Raw genomic sequence first — 18512 nt, 5'->3', positions numbered from 1 at the left:
AGCACAAGGATGTCATCTGTGCCCTGCACTGAGGGGGTCTTGGTGTAACTAGGGCTTGCAACAGCTGAAAACAGAGAGAAGATAAAGGCACCTGTGCCTTCCACAAAGGCCTCTTTGACCCCACCACCTTTGCATGTCAGTGAAGCACTGCCCATCCAGCAGGTATTTCCCAAAATATCTGCCCTTCCCAGACTAACAACACAGCAGGGATCAGCTTCATCCAAGGGCCACATGGCATTGCTGGAGGGCAGTTAAACATCCCTAGAAAATGTCCACCTTTAATTAAAAGCGACATAATTTCCCAGCTCCCTGTAATAATATCACTCCTCCACCTCCATGTATGTGCTGCATTTCTCATCCAAAGGAGAACACGAAAAATGCAGTCCTTGTCCAGCTGGTTTCTGCCTCAGCAGCAGCAGAGCTGTGCATGGAAGCAGCCTGCAAAGAGCCTTCAGCAGCTGCAGGGCTTCTCAGATGCTCCAGCCCAAATCCAAGGAAGTCTCCTCAAATAGTTCATTGTCTTCAGGCTTGTCATCTTTTGGCCTCTTATATCTTTGCTGCCCTGTTGCAGATTTTCCTTCAGTTCCCTGTCCTGGGCAGCCCTATTTGCTAGACCAGGCACTGCCCATCCCTAGGACACACTGAATCCTCATTGGGGTGCCCACCTGTGGCCACTGCAAGGATTTCTAAGTCAGTCTTGGCTCTGAGTCAGGTTTCCTAGGATGGACTGTTTATTGAGAATATTGTTATTTGTTATTGTAAGAGCTGTCAGTAAAGGAAAAAACCCAACTCATCCAGGTGAGTTTCAAGTCATGATACAAATGGACTGAGCCTTCCCTATGTAAAATAAACTTCAAACTAGGAGATAATCAGTAAAATAGCATCCTGACAAATCTGAGTATTAGGGAATCAGAGGAATATGAAAATTATATTTCTGTATTGAAAATGCTTAGTATTAGTTCTTTCACCAAGCAGGGGCCATGGGGACCTTCCAGGCTCACTGAGAGTGTGGGGATCAGACATCCAGCCCCTAAGAGAATGAACACTTTTATCATGTGCATTTCTGCTTCCCTTCTCAGTGCAGCACTCAAAGGCTGTTGGAACCACTCACGTGAGGGAAGGGGCAAAGGCGGTTCATCTGTGATGGTATTTGACCAGAGCCAGACTTTATTGTTTTAGCTGTGGGATTGCTTTTAAATTCCCACAGTTTTCCTGACCTAACACTGGGAAAGTGTCACATGCTCCACTTGCAAATGGGGATCTGCTCCAGCAGAGCTGCATCAATTCCTCTGCCATGAGCCTTTTCCCAGAGGGACAGAGGGATATCCACTACATTGTTTAAAGGAAGAGGAAATTTTTGGTGGAAATGGACGTAACAGAGCACAAGGAAGGTCACAGGGAAGCCTGGGAATTGGTAATTCTACCTCCTTTTGATTTCTTTTCCTTTGTTTCAGGATGAGAACAATTCACTTGGCCTGCTCTCATCCAGCTCCCCTGTTATGTCATATCCAGATTACTCAGTGGATGAGGTATTTGGAGCGTTACATCAGACAGATGATATTTGTTTATATAACTCGATCTTTTTCTCAGACTCTTGCTTCTCCAGCTCCCTGAAAAATATTTAAATTAATATTTAGATTTTCAGGAATGAGAACTTATATCAACCTGAGATGACAGTCATCTTCACTATAAATCAGTACAAGTGGTTGCTGCAGAGCCCCACACCATGGCCTGGGAACCTCTTATATTTCTTATAAACATCTGTTCACCAAACCTAGAATTATGCAGAGGAAGAAACCAGTTCTGGTGTAACACAATTCTGAAATTTCTCCCAGCCTTGAGATGGAGCATTGGCCCAAAAGGGGACCAGAAATCCACCATAAGATGCCAAAGGTTACAGTATTCACTGCAATGTCCGAGGCTCTGCTCTAAGTCCCTGATCAAATGCAGCTTTCTGCCTCTGCTTTTAGTGAAACTTTTCCAAAGGTCTTGCTTTCCACTCCAAGTAAAACAGAAGAAGGATTAAAAAGATTTTATTTTCAGAGGTGAAAACCTTCTTATTATTACGTGTTTGATCAGGTCAATATATGGCAGAGGTTGCATCCTGCATGCTTTAACGTGCTGCCCCAAGCCATCCCAGTTATACTCCAGCCAGCAAAAACAATGCCAGTTATTCACCCTCCTGAGAAATCTCTTGCTCAAGTTTCATGAAGGTGCAATATGGGCCATGAAGGATGTTTTTGCAAGTAGGGTACTTCAGGCAGTGTCCATCCCTGTAATTCATTCACATGAAATGCCACCCTTCCCTCTCACCGCTTATGTGCCCTACTGTTCATTATCACCCTAATTTCCCAGGTAGAGATTCTGTGACAAGAGCAGCATTTACAGGAAAGCTTCTCCAGCAACTTCAAAAGGAGTTTGGCGAACAGGTGCTGGAAAGGGCTCAGGGAAAACGTCAATTGCAACATCTGAGCTTGAAACCATTCTCTCATCACAGTGCCCAGGACTGGCTCTGCCTTCCTGGCTATGCTGACGCCATCCTTCCCAACCAGGAAAACTGCTGAGGAGTGGATACTCCATATATCCAGTTTCCCTTTCCTTGGATTTTCTACTTGCAGTGTCAGACCCTGCCAAACCTCTCCCACCTGCACTGTGCCAGTCCCAGGCAGGCACCCACACATGCCCTGTGAGGTCTGCCAGCCCTCGTGGGAGTGAGCCCACAGCATGTCCCACCCTCAGAGCTGTGCAGCAGCATCAGCTGTGAAGTCCCTCCAGCCCCGAGCCATGACATGTCAGCATCTGCCAGTGCTGCTTCTTTTCCTGGGCTGTGGTTTGATAACACAGTAAATCCACCCCTGGCATCCCAGCAACCAGATTAGAGAAGAAAAAAAAAAAAACAAAAACAAAAACTCAGCTGCACAGCATGAAGGATTCACATGGCATAAACTTTCCACCAATTCAGATTTGCTTAGAAACAACACTGCTACGTTAACTTTGTGTAACTTGACTCATCCATCTTTTTTTCAGCTACCATTGCAGCTTGGGAAGACAAAGATCTCGTCCCTCTCTGTGTCGCAATGTTCATCACACATTGTGTGTGTTCCTGTTCCTCCCAGCTGGACGAGGCCTGGCAGGCCCTGTGTCCCCGCTGGTCCCCAAGCAGGATGCCTGGATGAGGGATGGGATGAACCTGGCATGGACCAGGGTGCTTCCAGGGCACTGCAGCCACGGGGGCATCTGCACTCGGCATCCCACCACTTTGTCATTTGCTTGGTTTTGCTAGATCTTAATGTTTAAGATGAAAAGTCCATTTATTACCCCAGGAAAATACCAAAGATTTTTTTTTCTGGCATAGAAATTCCCTGGCTTTTTCAGTAGAAAGATCTACTGGCTGGTTTATTAGCTTTGAAAGCTCTCTGTGCCTCTGAGACCTCTGCTGACTCTGAGTTACCGTAATGCTGGATAACTCGAGTATTAATGCCAAGTTGCAAATGAGGCTTGCTCCACTGGGCTAGCTCTCGAAAAGAATGAATGTTTTAGATCTAAAACTGCCTGTGGTCTCATAAAAAAAAACACAGCTCTCCTGATTTTCTATTTATTTGCCATTACAGGAATGATTCCATCCTGCCCTTTGCCTGTCCTCTGGTTAAAGTTTGCCTCTCTGGCAAAAGCTTCAGTGGGTTACAAAAGCACAGCTCAGATTTGGAAACTTACCCAGTACAAAATCCCTAAATCCACACTTCGTCATCAGCAGTAACTTTCCATGCCCACAGCTCCTGGTGAGCTTCACTCCCAGGTTGCATTGGCAGCTCTCCCATTGAGCAGAGCCCCCCTGGGCTGGCCCTGCTCTAAAGCTGTGCCTAACCCTGCTGTACCCCGGAGAGAGCTGGGCTGTGCTCCAGCACCCCTGGCACAACCCACAGCCCCCTGCAGCAGCCTCCCCATCCCTAAAGGAGGCTCCTGCCCTTATTTTCCCAGCCCCTTCACTTCCAGTGAGACTGAGAAATGGGAATTCACCTGCGGGGTAAATATCTTAAGTAAATAGCCCTGTCACCTTCCAGAGTGGTTTTCCCAGCTGCCAGGGATGCTGGTTGTGGAGCAGGGCCACGCTGCCCGTGCATGGCTGCTGCCTGGCTCAGGATTCCCTTCCTTTCCTTGTCTGCAGCTTGCTGCAGTGTAGACATAAAACAAAGCAGAACTGTTGACAGTGCTTCCAAGAAATGAACGCAACCAGAAAAAATTGGCCTGGAAAACAAAACCCATTCTGCTTTCTTTGCAGAAATTTCATGAGGGCTGCCTGCTCTGCTCCTGTAAATCAATCTACTTGTATGTCCTTCTTCCTAAGCCAAGCTGTGTAATGTGGGTGCCCATATGGAGGAGGAGGGCACATTCATACAGAGGCAGAACACCTATGAGGTGTTTTTCTTCTCATGCCAGAGCAGAATCTCTCAGAATCTCTCTGTGCTGCACATCAAACAGCCCAGGTTTTGTCCTGGCCCTAGGGGCTTGTCCCCAGGAATGTCAAAGGAAACTCTTCCTGGACAGAGGATCCGTGCAGCTTTCCAGGCTCTGGCAGAAGGCAGGAGCCAGCCAACAATAGCAACAACATTTGTGCTCTTTTTTCTTCCTCCCCACTTAGCTGCTCTCTAGCCAGGAGCTTTCTTCCACCTTCATGGCTTGTATAAGAGCCCTGGAGGTCAGATATTTCCCCTGGAGCCTCCAGGGTTTGTTCCACCTTGAAACCTCTTCTGCTAGAAGACTCTCCCACACCATCCACTCCCCAAGTGTCCCCAGTTGCAAGCAGCTTAGCCTGACCCCAGGAGCTGTCAGTCAGCAGTGATGTGCTGGCTGCTGGCCTGCCCACAAATATCTATTTCACAAATAAAGCAGGTTAATTTAAACCACTACATCTGCAACAGCCTGACAGCTCCCTAAGGGCCCTTGTAAAGCTAAGGCTTGGGCAATCATTGGACTTGCAATGTATCATAATGCTCTGTAGACCTTTTAAATAGAGTGGTCTGGTCAAGATGTGGCTGGATTTAATCCTGTGCTCAAAGACAGAAGTGCTGCCACAATCAAAGGCTGATTGTTCAGCCTTCAGCTGAAGAATCAAAGGAGCTCCCAAGACTATTTTACTGAAATTATTTCAATTCAGGTGATAGATAAAAGGTGGCTCCTTTCAAACAGAGGCCACCCTTCCCTTCATTTGAGAAGCAAAAGCTCTCAACGAACGCTCTCTGACGTCTCACAAGATCTTCACCAAAGCAAAAAGCAGAAGCAATAATTTTGCATTTTTATTGCATAATAAATATACCTGTGTTCAAACTTGTACACTCGGTTCTGCCACACCCACAGGTGAGTTTAAAATACATCATCCATTACCTCAAGGACTCACAAACACAATAAAATCAGAAAACCACAATTCTGTTTTTTGTCTTCTTGGTAAACTTCAAATCTTCATTTGGGTTCTGAAGGCATAATTTTCCATTGTTCCTGGCAAGTACCAGCAGGTCTCAGGAGCTTGTTCTGCAAGGATGCAACTGGGGACCAAAGGAGGCTGAGGAGCCCTGAAGAAGAGAAAATGAGTCCCTGACATGAAGCCCTTGTTGTGGTGGGGTGAGCATCACATCTTAGCTATAGCCAGAGCTCTGTGTGAAAAATCCAATGCACTCTATCCAAACTGAGCTGAGCAGGGAGTTGCTTGAGGCTGCCCTGATGGACCTGCTCTGGTCACTGTGGCTGTGGGAGTTTCCCAGTGGGCAGCAGGGAGGGGACACTAGGTGACTGGCAGGGGACAGGACAGAGGCAGAGTGGTCTCAGGTGTTAAACACCCAGCTGGCTCACCAGGGTAAGCTCCGGGCTGGCCTGAGCAGCAGCAGTGCAGATGGGGGTGAAGCATTTGCGGTGTCACCTGACGGAGCTGCGTCACCATCGCACCCAGAGCGTGGCTGTGCAGAGGCCCAGGAGGAGGCTGGTTTTATTCCTGGCCCTGTCACATGCTGCAGGTCAAGGTTACAATGCTTGGGTGAATTGCACTCCTAACAAAGCTGGTATCTGTTGACTCTCACAGCTGATTGTTTTGGAACAATAATTCATAGTTGCCTCCCTGGATACAGAGAACTGAACGACAACTTGGATTAGAAGCACACAGCCTTCCCTGAGGACCTGCAGCTGATGACTAAACCACCAATTCTGCTACTGAGATCCCCTACTTTGACATCCCTTGGGGGCATAATGTGGGATATTTTCTAAGCCTCAAGCATGGAAAAACACTTCCCTTTCCGGTCCTGCATGGGGTAGGCAATTAGCTCTTCCCTCCTGGGCAGGAGAGGAGGTTATTTCAAACAGACACACCAGCTCCCCTCACTGAGGCTCAGGCTGCTGACCCAGATAGGAGCTCTCCCGTGCAGGGCAAATTAGTTCAGCATAATGCAACATGGAATGCAGGAATGATCAGCATGAACACTGTGACTTTGATCTCGGTGATGGGAAGGGCAGCATTTCACTTGATGCCAATCTTGTGACCTTATTCCCAGCACACGCCAGTGCCCCTTGTTTTTTTAAAATGCTCTTTGGCTTTTGTTCTCCTTCTCGTTTGCTTTTGAGACACAAAGATGTAGCCAAAACCAGCATTTTCAGAGAGGTGAGCATTGATCACTGAACTTTTTTTAGCAAAGGTTAGCTGCAGAAGATCACAGAACCACATTATCCCTCCTTTGGAATGTCCACATTGCCAGGATAACAGAATCAGGGGAAAGTACCAGCTCAGGTAGAGTAATGCTGCCAAAGAGAGCCCTGGGGGCATTGCCACCCCTCTGGCCAGTGAGCAAGGACACAGACCAGGAAACTCATTCTCTCTACTCTTCTGTGTTCCCAAAATACTGAGGGCATCTCAGTCTCAGCCTGCAGAGAAAAGTGAGTATTGATATTTTGACACATTGAACCAGACTCCTCTCAGAGCTGTGCAGTGAAAACAAGCCAAAACCACCAAACCCAGAGGCAATAGATAAACTGCAATAGGGATAATTCAACTAGTTAAGAAAATACTCTACAGTTCTCAGCAACAAAGGTGCAAGAATGTAGAATGGGGCAATCAAATGTTGCTAGTGCAATCTCTGTCCTGGAAATAGTCAAAGCTTTCCCCAACAAGGCACTGAGCAGTCAGGTCTAACTAAGCAACTTCTAACTTTATTGGGGTTGGAGCAGAGGCCTTCAAATGTCCCTTCTGTCTTAACTGACTTACTGGTCTAGGCTGTGATCTGGGGTTATTTTGCAGACCGGAAGAGAGAGCAGGTGAACAGGAAAGAGATCTAAGATCCCCCAGGCAAGAACAAGCTTGGAAAATAACCTGGTTTGGCACTCAGCCTCACAAGAGACAGGCATGTCACTTCACAAGGGTTCCTCATCCTACTGGAGAGACAAAGATACATAGAGAGAAAATTCACAGTAGGGTCCTCCTAGGGAACAGAGGGATGAAGGATTTAGTAGGCACAAACCATGCCCTCACCAGGAAGATGATGGTGATGAACAGTTCATTAGGTCTTTTCTAGGTCAGAGATTCAGAGTTAAAACAAACAAGGTAAGTCTGAAATCACTTTATTGGAAGGTTTCATACAAGAGTAGTCAGTAAGAAAAATGATTCAAGTGTGATACAGTAACTTCACAGACAAGCCCCTCCCACATCTCAACTCCAGGCCAATTCATTTATAGATGACTCGTCCCACTCAATTTTTCCGGGCCTTTTGACATCAGCGAGTTTCAGTGCAGCACAGGGAGCAGAGTCTGTATTTACACCAAATTAAATTAGCTGTGACTGAAATTTTTCCTGTGAGAGGTATGAAAGCCCCTGTAGATCTGTTGAGAATGCTGCTTACCACATAAGGCATCATTGCCCTCTACCCCAGCTCATTCAGAACAGACTGAAAGACTGTAACAAAATATTCTGCCAATAAAAATCTTTTAGAAAAACAGTATAAAAAGTTTATATATATATATATAGCATAAAGCTAACAAAAAGTGACTGTGCCGTTTTCCCTCTTATACAAATAATATTATTTAAAAAAATACATTAGTAATTCACCCAGTATATAACATATTGCACCTTTCCAGAATCCTCTGTGCAGCAGAAGCACCATACAGTATGTGGCCAGTTCCAAGATGGACCTGTAGCTCCCCTTCAGTTTTGCTTGTCTCTACAGCAGCTGCCAGGAGTTTGGCTATCACAGATTTAGGATTTAGAGAGTAGGAAGCTGCAAGATAGCAAACCAAGTATTTGCAAATCAGTACCATTTCTCCTCAGGAAGGAGAAGAACCCATCACAGGAATCTCTTGATTTTTTAAAAGAGTCATATATTACTTGTGCTGGTGTCAGTGAGACAATACAGTTTTGAGTGTTTGTATGTCAGTTCTTACTTGCAGAGTATCCTTCCATGTGCCAAAGAGGTACCTGCAGCACCTGGCAGTGATTTCTGGCCTAACAAGAATATACAGCCAAACCACAGGAGTAAATAAAACCAGGTCAGTTTACTTTGTTTCATGACAAAACACTGTAAGACACCAACAGATAGTGCTGTGGGCCTGCTATCTGAAAATAATTAACATTGATTCCTCAATCCAATTTTCAGTCACCTGGAGGGTTTTAGCTAGAAGAGCAATTCCTTGCCCCTTGTTTTTCCAGGCACAAGCTTCAGTTCCAGTAACCATGCACAGCTATGCAGAAAAGGAGCTGAATTCCCAGGCACTGAAGATACTGCTGTGTGTGGAACCCACCCTGTATTTGGTTACTTAATCTTCTCAAATAACTTGGCAAGAACTTACTATGTCTCCATATAACCTTGAAGAATACCAGAAATGGCCTTTAGATTTGAGGATATACAAATCAGATGATTTGATGGAAAGAGCACTAACCCATCCTAGTACAGGTAGTACAGGGATGGGGTTTTTTGTTAGGGGGGATTTTTGTTGGCTTTCTTTAACAGAGAGCTGGCAACAGCCAGAGCCCCTCCCTGCACAAAGCGTACAAAGTTATCTCCTGCTAGAGGTCCCAGAGCATAGAGCCCTTTCTCCTGAGTGCATTCATAGGTGAATGGATCAACATCTATGGGATTCCTCTTTGGATTGACTGGCTGGTCACTGTCCAATGCCAAGTCAATGCCATCATTTGGCAGAAAGGAGAGGTTGGGGTTTGAGCCAGTTAGAACAAGAGCCATGGAAATTTTATAAGCTTTCTGACAGCCATTCTTGTCTTGAAAGATGCATTTCTTGTCCTTGCCAAAGGAGAGCACGTGATGCTCAGGGAGGCTGATGTAGTGCTCATAGGGCCCAGCACAGGCAGCTGTCTGTTCTTTCATCATCTGATGGACTTTGTGGTATTCAGGGTACATTGTTTTGGGGAGCTGGTTAAAAATAAGGCCCGGATCAGTGACTCGTCTCCGAAAAACGTGGATTACTGGAATGTTGCAATGGTGAGCAAAGAGAATCGCATCAGCAGCTGTCAGACCAGCACCTACAATCAAGACTGGATCTGTCATGATGCCAACACTGTTGTTCTTCACTGCTTCTTCTAGGGCAGACAGCTGGTGGTGGACATAGGAAAGGTTTTCTCCCTTGACCCCGAGCCAGGTAGGATTGTCATATGTTCCCGTAGCCAAGACCACATTCTCTGCATAGATGGAGAAGGGCTCTTTATCACCTTCCACAGTTTTGAAAAATCCATCCACCTGAAAGACCTCTGCACTTTTTTCATTCGAGTTCCAGAGTGAGTCATTATCCTCCTGAAGATCTTTCTGGGTGTGGTTGGAGATGCTCTCTGCACTCACTTTCCTCACAGAGGTCACAACAGTGCCACATCTGAAATTATTCTGCAGTCCTTTCTTCATCACATAGTGTTGGTAATATTGAGCAATGTCCTCTGCTGTGGCTCTATTGTTTCTGAGGCCTCTGTAATAAAGGACAAACAAAGGTCAAGCAGCAGTTAAATAAGAGACTGGAATATGTCCCCTCTTGCACCGAATATATCCTAGAGCCATCTATCCTGGCACTACCAGAGAAGACTGATCTAGTTTCTGACTTTAGCAAAGTTATTCCTGACATATAGAGCTAACAGTCAGGTCCAGAAGCTGTTGGACAGAGGCAGCTTTCCCCTGCGTTAATCCCAACCCCAAGAACATGGTTGGTTATTTAAGCCTTCTTCCAATATCTTGCTTCCATTCCATTTTTAACACCTGGACTTCTTAAGATTAATTGTGACACAAGTCAGGAGAAGCAGCACCTCAGAGAATGCACAGTATCAGAACTGATGCTGCCTGCCATCAGCAGGAGCAGCAGCAGCAGAAGCCAGGTGACCATGCTTTCAAGCTTGACTCAGAACTCATGGTCACGGATTCATCTCCCCAGTGGCTGTGGAGAAGGACACATTCCAAGTAGCACTGCAACTTTATCTGAATCACTCAATATAGAATGGACTGGTTTTGGGGTGCAGGAGGGTGTCCTTTCTCTCACTAAAATAATCCAATTACAGATGGGTAGCTACATTCAAGAAGTCCATTCCAGGTTCTCTAAAAATCTCCAGATGTTTGCAAATGATCACACATGGATATCTCACCTTCTCTTTTGCTTTAACCATTCTTTGAAAGGGAGGTCTGGGAGTCCCATCCATTCTCCTCTGCTCAGGGTAACCATAGAGCCCTCTATGGACTGGAACAAGAAGCAGTGCAAAATGACTTTAATTTTTGAATGTAAAAAGGGAAAGGCAACTTTTCCATGTTTCAATATGGCACAGATGATGAAATTGGTAATTTCCTCTGATCTGCTGTCATGGATTAAACCATCCATGTTCTCCAAAAAGCACAAGAGATGGGGAATATAAAGGCTTGTTTTCCTTTTAAACTTTCACTTGTCTATATATATATATATATATATATATATATATATATATAAATATATATAAATAAAAGATGTAACACAGCTGACTGGCATTTTAGAGGAGCTTTTCTCTCTCCAGTCAGCACATTTGGCTATTACACAACACACAGACCCCAGCTGGCTCCAATTCACTTACGTGCCAGGCACCTCCAGGGGCATTTCTGCCAAGGACCAGGTGGGGGATGGCTCTGTCAGGCTCATGCCACCAGGTGAGAACAGATTCTGCTGTCCCACCAAAGTCTGTGTCTGGACGCTGCAGAGTATCAAACAGAAGAGCCACAGGGCTGTGGGATCGTCCCTCCAAGCCTTCAGACAGATACTCCAGATCCTAGAGAGAGAAGGAGCAGATGCTCAGAGTGCATGTAGTGCCAGGCAGCAGACGGCTCGTTACTCCAGCATCTCTGATCAGTGGGCTTGGTGTGTTTGGGCAGCTCATTTACAGGCACACAGACCTGTTCTTGCCCAAGGGCTGCCTCGAGGATCTTAGCAGCAATGCTGGCATTTCATACATGGGAGATCTGGATTACAAAGCAAAATTTGCTTAAGGCTCATTCTGTCTGTGTAGTTTGAAAATCCAAACAAGGTAATCACTTATGAGACACCCCTAGGATGCTTTACTGGGATGTCATACTGTTTCTCTTTACACAAACCTGGTCCAAAACAGAGACTTCTGGTGCCTCTTCCAGTTTTCTCTGAAGAATAGGATTAGGATGAAGAGAGTGTCTTTTGAAGTAAGGGGTGTAACCTGACAGCAAATATGAGAGACAGATTCCTGAAGGTCCATTCCCTGAAAAAAAACAATTGAGAAGAGTTTATACTTCTGGAAATAGAGCAGTTGTTTGAGAAGATGCAGACCAATTCAAAAGATATGACACTGCTATGGACACCAGTGCAGAGCAGTTCACTGTGCACAGATCCAGAAAAGATGGTGACTATTGAAGTGAAGAAGAACCAGTTCTTCTCAGCGAGAAATTTGCTCTCTTAAGGGATATTTGGCAATACAGCTTTGACTAATTGGTCTTGAGGACACTTTCAAATGGGAACCAGCCCTACTGTGGTACTGCAGTGTGTTAAGGAAAAAGTCTCTCTGCCATGCCAAGACAAGCCCTCAGAACACAGCACTTTGAACAGGTTGCTGGATGGCTGAACTCCTTTGCTGACCACCCAACAGCCAGTGGAAAAACTAGATAAATGTGACTCCAAAGCACAGTGACAGTAGCCTGTGGAAAGTTTGCACATGGCTGTTCTCCATGTTTAATATTTTACAGTGCCTGCATAACTGTCAGCCTGTCTGGCTGCCCAGGCTTTGCCGCTGTGTGACCAAAACCCATGACAGTGCAGTGACAAAGAGGGGAGGAGAACCAGTGACAGCAGCCTGTTGACACAGTGCCAGTGCTCAAGGGTGACTGCAGCAAAGGCTGATCCTTGAGGATCCCAGAAGAGAGAGGTCATGGCTGTAAAGCCAACAGGGAGCTATGTGAAGGGCAGTCCATGTCACAGCTGGGGACAAAGGCTGCTGGGCTGAGCACGGACCAGCAGCTGCAGTGTTTGGAATATTCCATGTGCAGGAAAGTTAGCCAAAACCAACAGACACTAAAAACAAACTAAACTGCAGCTATAGTAAAGTACAACAAATTTCATGTTACTACTTTGCTTTAGGAAATACAAGGGGGTACCTAAGCCAAACTTTGCCACCTGAGTGCACAACACTCAGCAACCACACACAGAAGATTTATTCTGAACCATGTCTAAGTTTGATATGGATGGTCACAAGAACATCTGGGGCTCAAGACATTTGAAAATGCAATTTCTTCCATGAGGCTGCCAGCACAGCTGAGGCAGCACACAGCCCTCGTGGAGCAGGGCCTGGGGAAGTAGCTGGAGCCTTCATGCAATGTTGTCCAGCTGCAGTGAAACAGCTGGGCTGCTTCAGTCCAACAGCCTCCTCAGCGTGCATCTCTTCACACTGCTGCTTCTGATGTGTGCTCCTCACACTTCTGGTGGCTTCTCCACCCTGGGACCCAGTACAGGTGCACTAGGGAGGTACCAAAATATCCTCCTTCCCACCTAGAGACTTGTACAACTGAGCAGCACACAGCCATTCTCAGACAAGAACTTGCTGGTAGTAGTGTCCTTGTCAAACTTGCTGTCAGCAAGGATTAGGGGTGATTTATGCAGTGCTCTAACTTTGGAGCAGCTCCCTTGGGTGCTCTGAAATCGATGCCAGATAAGGAGGGAAGCCAGCTCTGCAAGGCATGAAACACATGCTCAGATGAGCAAGGCCAACACCTCCACAGGTCATGGTTGGTCAGAGGGGAAGGCTCTGACATCATTACTTTGCTCCAAGAATCACCTTACACTGCAAGCTCCCTCTTGCAAGGGAGGCAAGACAGTTACTATATAACCTATTCTTTTTAACTGGTAGAAAGCAGCATTTTATAAGTCTATTAAATCTGTACAAAATCAGTGTAGCTCACTCATGTTTTAAAATAAATCTGTGAAAAATTAAAGAAAACTTAACAGCATCTGGAGTACTTTCTAAACAGACATAATGGTGAAAAATCTCACACAAACCTACTTTCAATTCAAGCACTACAGATAATCCCAGCAAGGTGGTTACCTATCTGCACTGAAAAGGTTTCATTCTTTCTAAATATCTAACAGAGAAAAAGCAGGCTCAGATGCTCAAAAGGTTACCAATTTCACCATTAAAAATAGGTATGTGTTTTAATTTTTAAAATATCTTGTTCCTTACTACTCAGGACTCTTAGAGGTCTCATAGTATTATAGGATGTCTGGCTGTCTGGGAAAGTAGTCAGGCACTTCTTGTTTGAGTGAGAACATGTGGAGGTGGAACAGAAGTTAAAGATAGCAAGTCCAAAGCAACAACAGCCCCAGAGAACACTGCAGTGCTGGCAGGAGAAGGCTTACCTATGATCACAACAGGCAGTGTCTTGAGCCCACTCCTGTTGGAGGGTCTGGTCACTAATGGATACATCTTCCCATCTGGAAGCATTTATGCTCTGGAATCTACCTGCTGAAACAAATATGTTTGATTTTTTTCTTTTTTTTTGACAAAAAACCACAAGCAAACAAACAAGAAAACCCCCCCAAGATTTTCTCCAGCCCACAAACTCAGGCTAATGTAAAGTATTATTATTACCCTTGCATTGCAGACTGTCACATTACACTTCCACACCCAGGACAGATCTCCTTATCTTTTTCTCCTCCTGACCCCAAAATTAAAGGATGATCCTCTGATTATGCACCACAAAAGGGGGATAAGACAGTTATCTTTCTTTTTCAGGCATGAATTCCAGTTACTCCAGGACAGCTGGCAACTTTAGTAACCCTCTGGCTACATTAAATAAAGTGTTGCAGCTTGTTAATAACAACTTCACTTCTGACCATACTCTGTAGAAAATGGTATCATTATCACAAACACTTTTTAAAGTAACTTGTGCATTTACTGATAAGTGAAGTAAACCTGACTCAAGACTTCTGCCCAAAGGCTGGGAATCTCCTGGCTGCATTTTCAAATAGGTACCATTCTACCACTACAGGGTTTTTTGAGAAGTGCTAGTTTAGTTCTGGAACCTTTTTTCTTAATTTTCCAGAAAATGGAGAGTTCTAGGTCTGAACAAATAAATAACAAGTCTTTGAACAAAATATGCATCATAATTATCTTAGAGACTAAGGTGTCAGTAGAGTGGAATCTACAAAACTAATCATTATGCAAACATCCAATGAACAGAATAGTTTTGCCATTCCTGCAGGAATCCTACCACATCAAATGACTTTAGTTTTTCCATGGAATTCAACTCTACTGTCACTAACCTAGAGAAGTTATTTTTACCACAATAAACATGATATTTCTGAAATTCAGCATAAGCTTTTAAGTTATTCTACAGAAAATATTTTCTTTTATAAAAACCTTATAGTCTTTTTGGAAAGCTAAGCAAAAATCCATGGAATGGCATGACTTTGTCCAGTAGGGCATGCATTCCACACCCTTTCCAAATGCAGAAAGATCTTTGGCAAGTGCACTACACCCTTCCATAAGGCCTGGCACATCACTGCCTTTGACACAGGTATTGCAGCAGATGTCTTCCTAGCAGTGTAATGCCCTCTTTAAGGCTGACATTTACGTCACAGCAGCTCCAGCAAAGCGTAGGATGCTGGTGACTGAATGGGCAGCCAGGACACCACCAGCGAGTTCACAATTCACAAGTTCCAGGCTTCAGCAGGAGTGCTGTGAGTGCATTTGCTTGCAGGGATGTGACAGTTCTCATACACACCACTGTACAGTCATGGCTGGGCTCAACAGCTCAATTCCAAGGCGACTGGGTTCATCACATAAGATGCATTCAAAACTAGCAGCCTTGTCCAAATTTTTGGATCACAGTTTAGTGACACTTATTAGTTGCCTGTTACCACTTAACTAAGCATTAGTCTAAGACTCTTCTGCATTTTACCTGACAGGGCATGAACTACTTAAAAGACATTATAGTTGTGCTTTCTAATTTAAATAATCTGAAGCATCAAGCTTTGAAGAGAGTTGGATCTCAACAAAACTTATGTTCCCAATTTAACTGAGACTCAAAGGTAGTTGTATTCACTACAGAAGATGAACTCCCCTTAAGGCATCTCCACAGCCCTGGATGCTGTGGGAGCACAGCCCAACCACCCAAGGATCTCCCTAGCCTTTTGGGTAGATTCTGCCACATTAACTAAAACCTGCAACACCTTCAGCAGACTGTGGTGTAAGTTTACCCGCAAATAATTCCTTCCCACAAAGCTCCAGAGCTGCAATTAGTAGGATTCAGCACCAGCAGCTGGGACTGCCAGAGACACGAAAGGAACAGGACACTGGTGTGACCAGTCAGGTACTCCCCTCAAACCAGTAAACTGCAGTATCTAGCTGCAGGTCAGCAGAAGTTTCTTCTCCATTATAACAAATAACCCCCTCTCCATCACTGTATTACGCAAGAAGAGAAGTGCTTATTAATTTTTCCTAACACAAAGTACACATCTTATTTCTCTGAAACTACTGGGAGCCTGGAAGAGGAAAGCAAGATCTCTGGAAGCAATCTTCCAGGTTTCTGCTCCACATCTCCTGCAGCAGCATGCATGGGAAAGCTGCATGCACATCTGTGGGATTTTTGCTGGAAGCAGGGGCTGCTGAACCAGCCCAGCAGAGCACATGGCAGCAGTTGCAGGGCAGCAGCAGAGCCAGCAAGCCTGTCTGTAAGGCGTGAGCACAGCGTCATGCTGCTGGGTGCCAGCATTTTTCTGGGGGAGCCTGAAGGGGACAAAAAAGGCACAAGCCAGGAGAAGACAGGCTGGCAGTGCTGTTTACTTTAGAGGAAGGTTGCCTTGGCTCCTGGCCATTGCACCGTGCCACCCCTCTCCACCCTGATAAAGCACAGAGCCAGCAGCCGCACGCTTACTGATAACTCCCTGCTGCCACCCTCCCCCTCCTTTCTGCACCTTTTGACACACGAAAGAGGAGCATTTTCTGCAATTAAACTCAACTTTAATAGCTAAAGGAGCACAATTGTTAGTCTGATGATATTACTGGATCTGTACACATATCTGACCACTTTTAACCATGAATTTATTCAGTACCTGGGTTCACAAAACCCCTAATGACATTTTGGTGCTACACATTTTGTTTCCTGAAGATTTGACCCTGAAAATTCTATCAACACAAGATTAACCATCCTAGCACCTCTCTACAAATGGAAGAAGTCCCTTTCACATCCTATAGCTGCCATCTCTGTAATTCATAGCTATTATTTCTTACTTTTAAGTAGAAAGTGAATCAGGCGCTGAATCTGTTTATAGCTATTCCCATCCTGTAGGCTAAAGGTTTGACTTTTGGGGGTAAAGCTCAGAGCATCTCAGGCATTTTAGTTTCAGGCCAAACATTCACCTTTCCTGCCAATTAGATGTTAAGGTGAATTATTTTACTTTTTTTCCGCAGTCTTAGACTCCAATACCTCAAAACCTGGGCCGCTCATACAGTGTAGCAGAGGAAAGCCTGTTCTTGCAGAGGCCTTTGGAAAGCAATAGGACATTGCAATTCATTGCCAATCTATACTGAACTAGTTAGCACCAGGAAAAAGCCTGAGATAGCAAGAAACTTAAGACTGCTCTTCTCACCCTCCTTTTATGTAGTGTAGGCTGCTGGGCACTCACACTTAGTCAGCTTAGTGACACTGAGTTTGGCTCCTGCTTTGAGCTTCCTACTTTAAATGAATGTCCCTTTCCTTCTCCTCATTTGGGAGAATGCAGCAAGTTTCACAACTTGGCTTCTTGCTGCTTCCAAAGCATTCCAGTGTCTGTGTGATGTTACATAATTGTTTCTGGCTGAAAAGCTTCCAGCTCACTCTGGGCCAAACTCTGCATACCTTCCTGACACAGCCTGGTGTCCAGAGGGACTATAACTCACAAACTCAGTCAGGGTGGCTCTTACTAGTTCCAGGCTGTAAGCCTAAAACAGGTTTTAAGTGAGCAAATGAAAAAGCAAAGATACATTTAGCAAGACAAGGACACTCTGTGAGCCTTGGAGAAATAAAAAGCCAGGTTACATCAGCCATGTGCAGACAGCTCTCCCTGTAACAGCCATGAGGTTTTGCTAAAGTAAGACTCACCAAGTGTGGCCTGAACAGCACATGGGAGACCTCAAAAGAGCAATGCATTTGGGGTATTAACACTGGGGGAAATTAAAAGAGGTACCACAACACTCAGTTTTAAAGAACAATTCCAACAGAGATGCAACAATGTTTTTCTTCAGCTTAATTTCCTCATCAACTCACTTGTTTCACCAGTTTAATATTTAATTAATTAGTACTTAAAAAAAAAAAAAAAAAAGCAGAGATCTTGACAGCTTTTACATGTTATACTTCTCTATAAGTTTCAGAAGCTGTTCTCTCCTTACATTATCACTCTTACATGTCAGGCCAGTGCCCCCCCATCAAAACACAGTTAAACTATGTGGAAAAAATTCAACTTTGTGGTATGTAATAACACCTTTCTAAAAACACCCTGTTGATACTCAGAAACTGATGTTAGGGTATACCAGACAGAGCTCTCTGTACTCATTTGGAGCCTTCTTACCTTTAGCAGCAGGTCTGATGAGAGATGGGATCTTTATGAAAGTGATTGTACAGTCAGGAGAGCCAACCACACTACAAGTCTGGAATCCTCTCTCTGCTCTAAGACAGCTGTTTAAATATAGTAGGCAACCAGCAGCAAGAGAGGAGAGGAGGAGCCAAAATGACTGGAGGTGGAGCAAGGAAAATACCAATAAGCATGAGTCAGCAGGAATATTTCCCTTCTCAGCTCCTGAATGAATGTAGAGAAACTTCCTTCGTAATGTTCAGCTGACTAATGTGACTACAGCAAAAGCAGGCTTACAGAACCCATGTCTGTCAGAAGTCCTGCACTGAACAAATATTTCCATTTTTAACCCTCAGGACAACACAGATTTGTAGTGGGTCTGAAAATACTGATTTCGGTTTGTATTTCTTTTTCTTCAGTGAGATAAAGTGTTATAAGCCATTTACACAATAGCAGTAAAATGA

General features: G+C 44.8%; 1 protein-coding gene across 2 annotated transcripts; it reads right to left on the bottom strand.

Annotated features, from left to right (window-relative positions):
* Window positions 1–8504: 8504 nt before the first annotated feature.
* OSGIN1 (oxidative stress induced growth inhibitor 1) lies at window positions 8505–18205 on the bottom strand. Of its 2 annotated transcripts, none has more exons than XM_068202776.1 (6): window positions 18046–18205; window positions 13855–13960; window positions 11574–11710; window positions 11060–11251; window positions 10604–10695; window positions 8505–9939 (listed from the first exon to the last, which is right to left on the bottom strand). In XM_068202776.1, exons 2-6 carry the CDS (start codon window positions 13937–13939, stop codon window positions 8946–8948), a joined length of 1500 nt encoding a protein of 499 aa, XP_068058877.1. In that variant the 5' UTR covers window positions 13940–13960; window positions 18046–18205; the 3' UTR covers window positions 8505–8945. The 2 variants fall into 2 exon arrangements, with proteins under 2 accessions (XP_068058877.1, XP_068058879.1); XM_068202778.1 differs by having other exon boundaries at window positions 13855–13957; window positions 18046–18203.
* Between the last annotated feature and the right edge of the window lie 307 nt (window positions 18206–18512).

The sequence above is a fragment of the Anomalospiza imberbis genome, chromosome 12 (genome assembly GCF_031753505.1).
Source record: "Anomalospiza imberbis isolate Cuckoo-Finch-1a 21T00152 chromosome 12, ASM3175350v1, whole genome shotgun sequence".
NCBI classification, from domain to species: domain Eukaryota; kingdom Metazoa; phylum Chordata; class Aves; order Passeriformes; family Viduidae; genus Anomalospiza; species Anomalospiza imberbis.
This window is presented reverse-complemented; position numbering and strand designations above follow the sequence as displayed.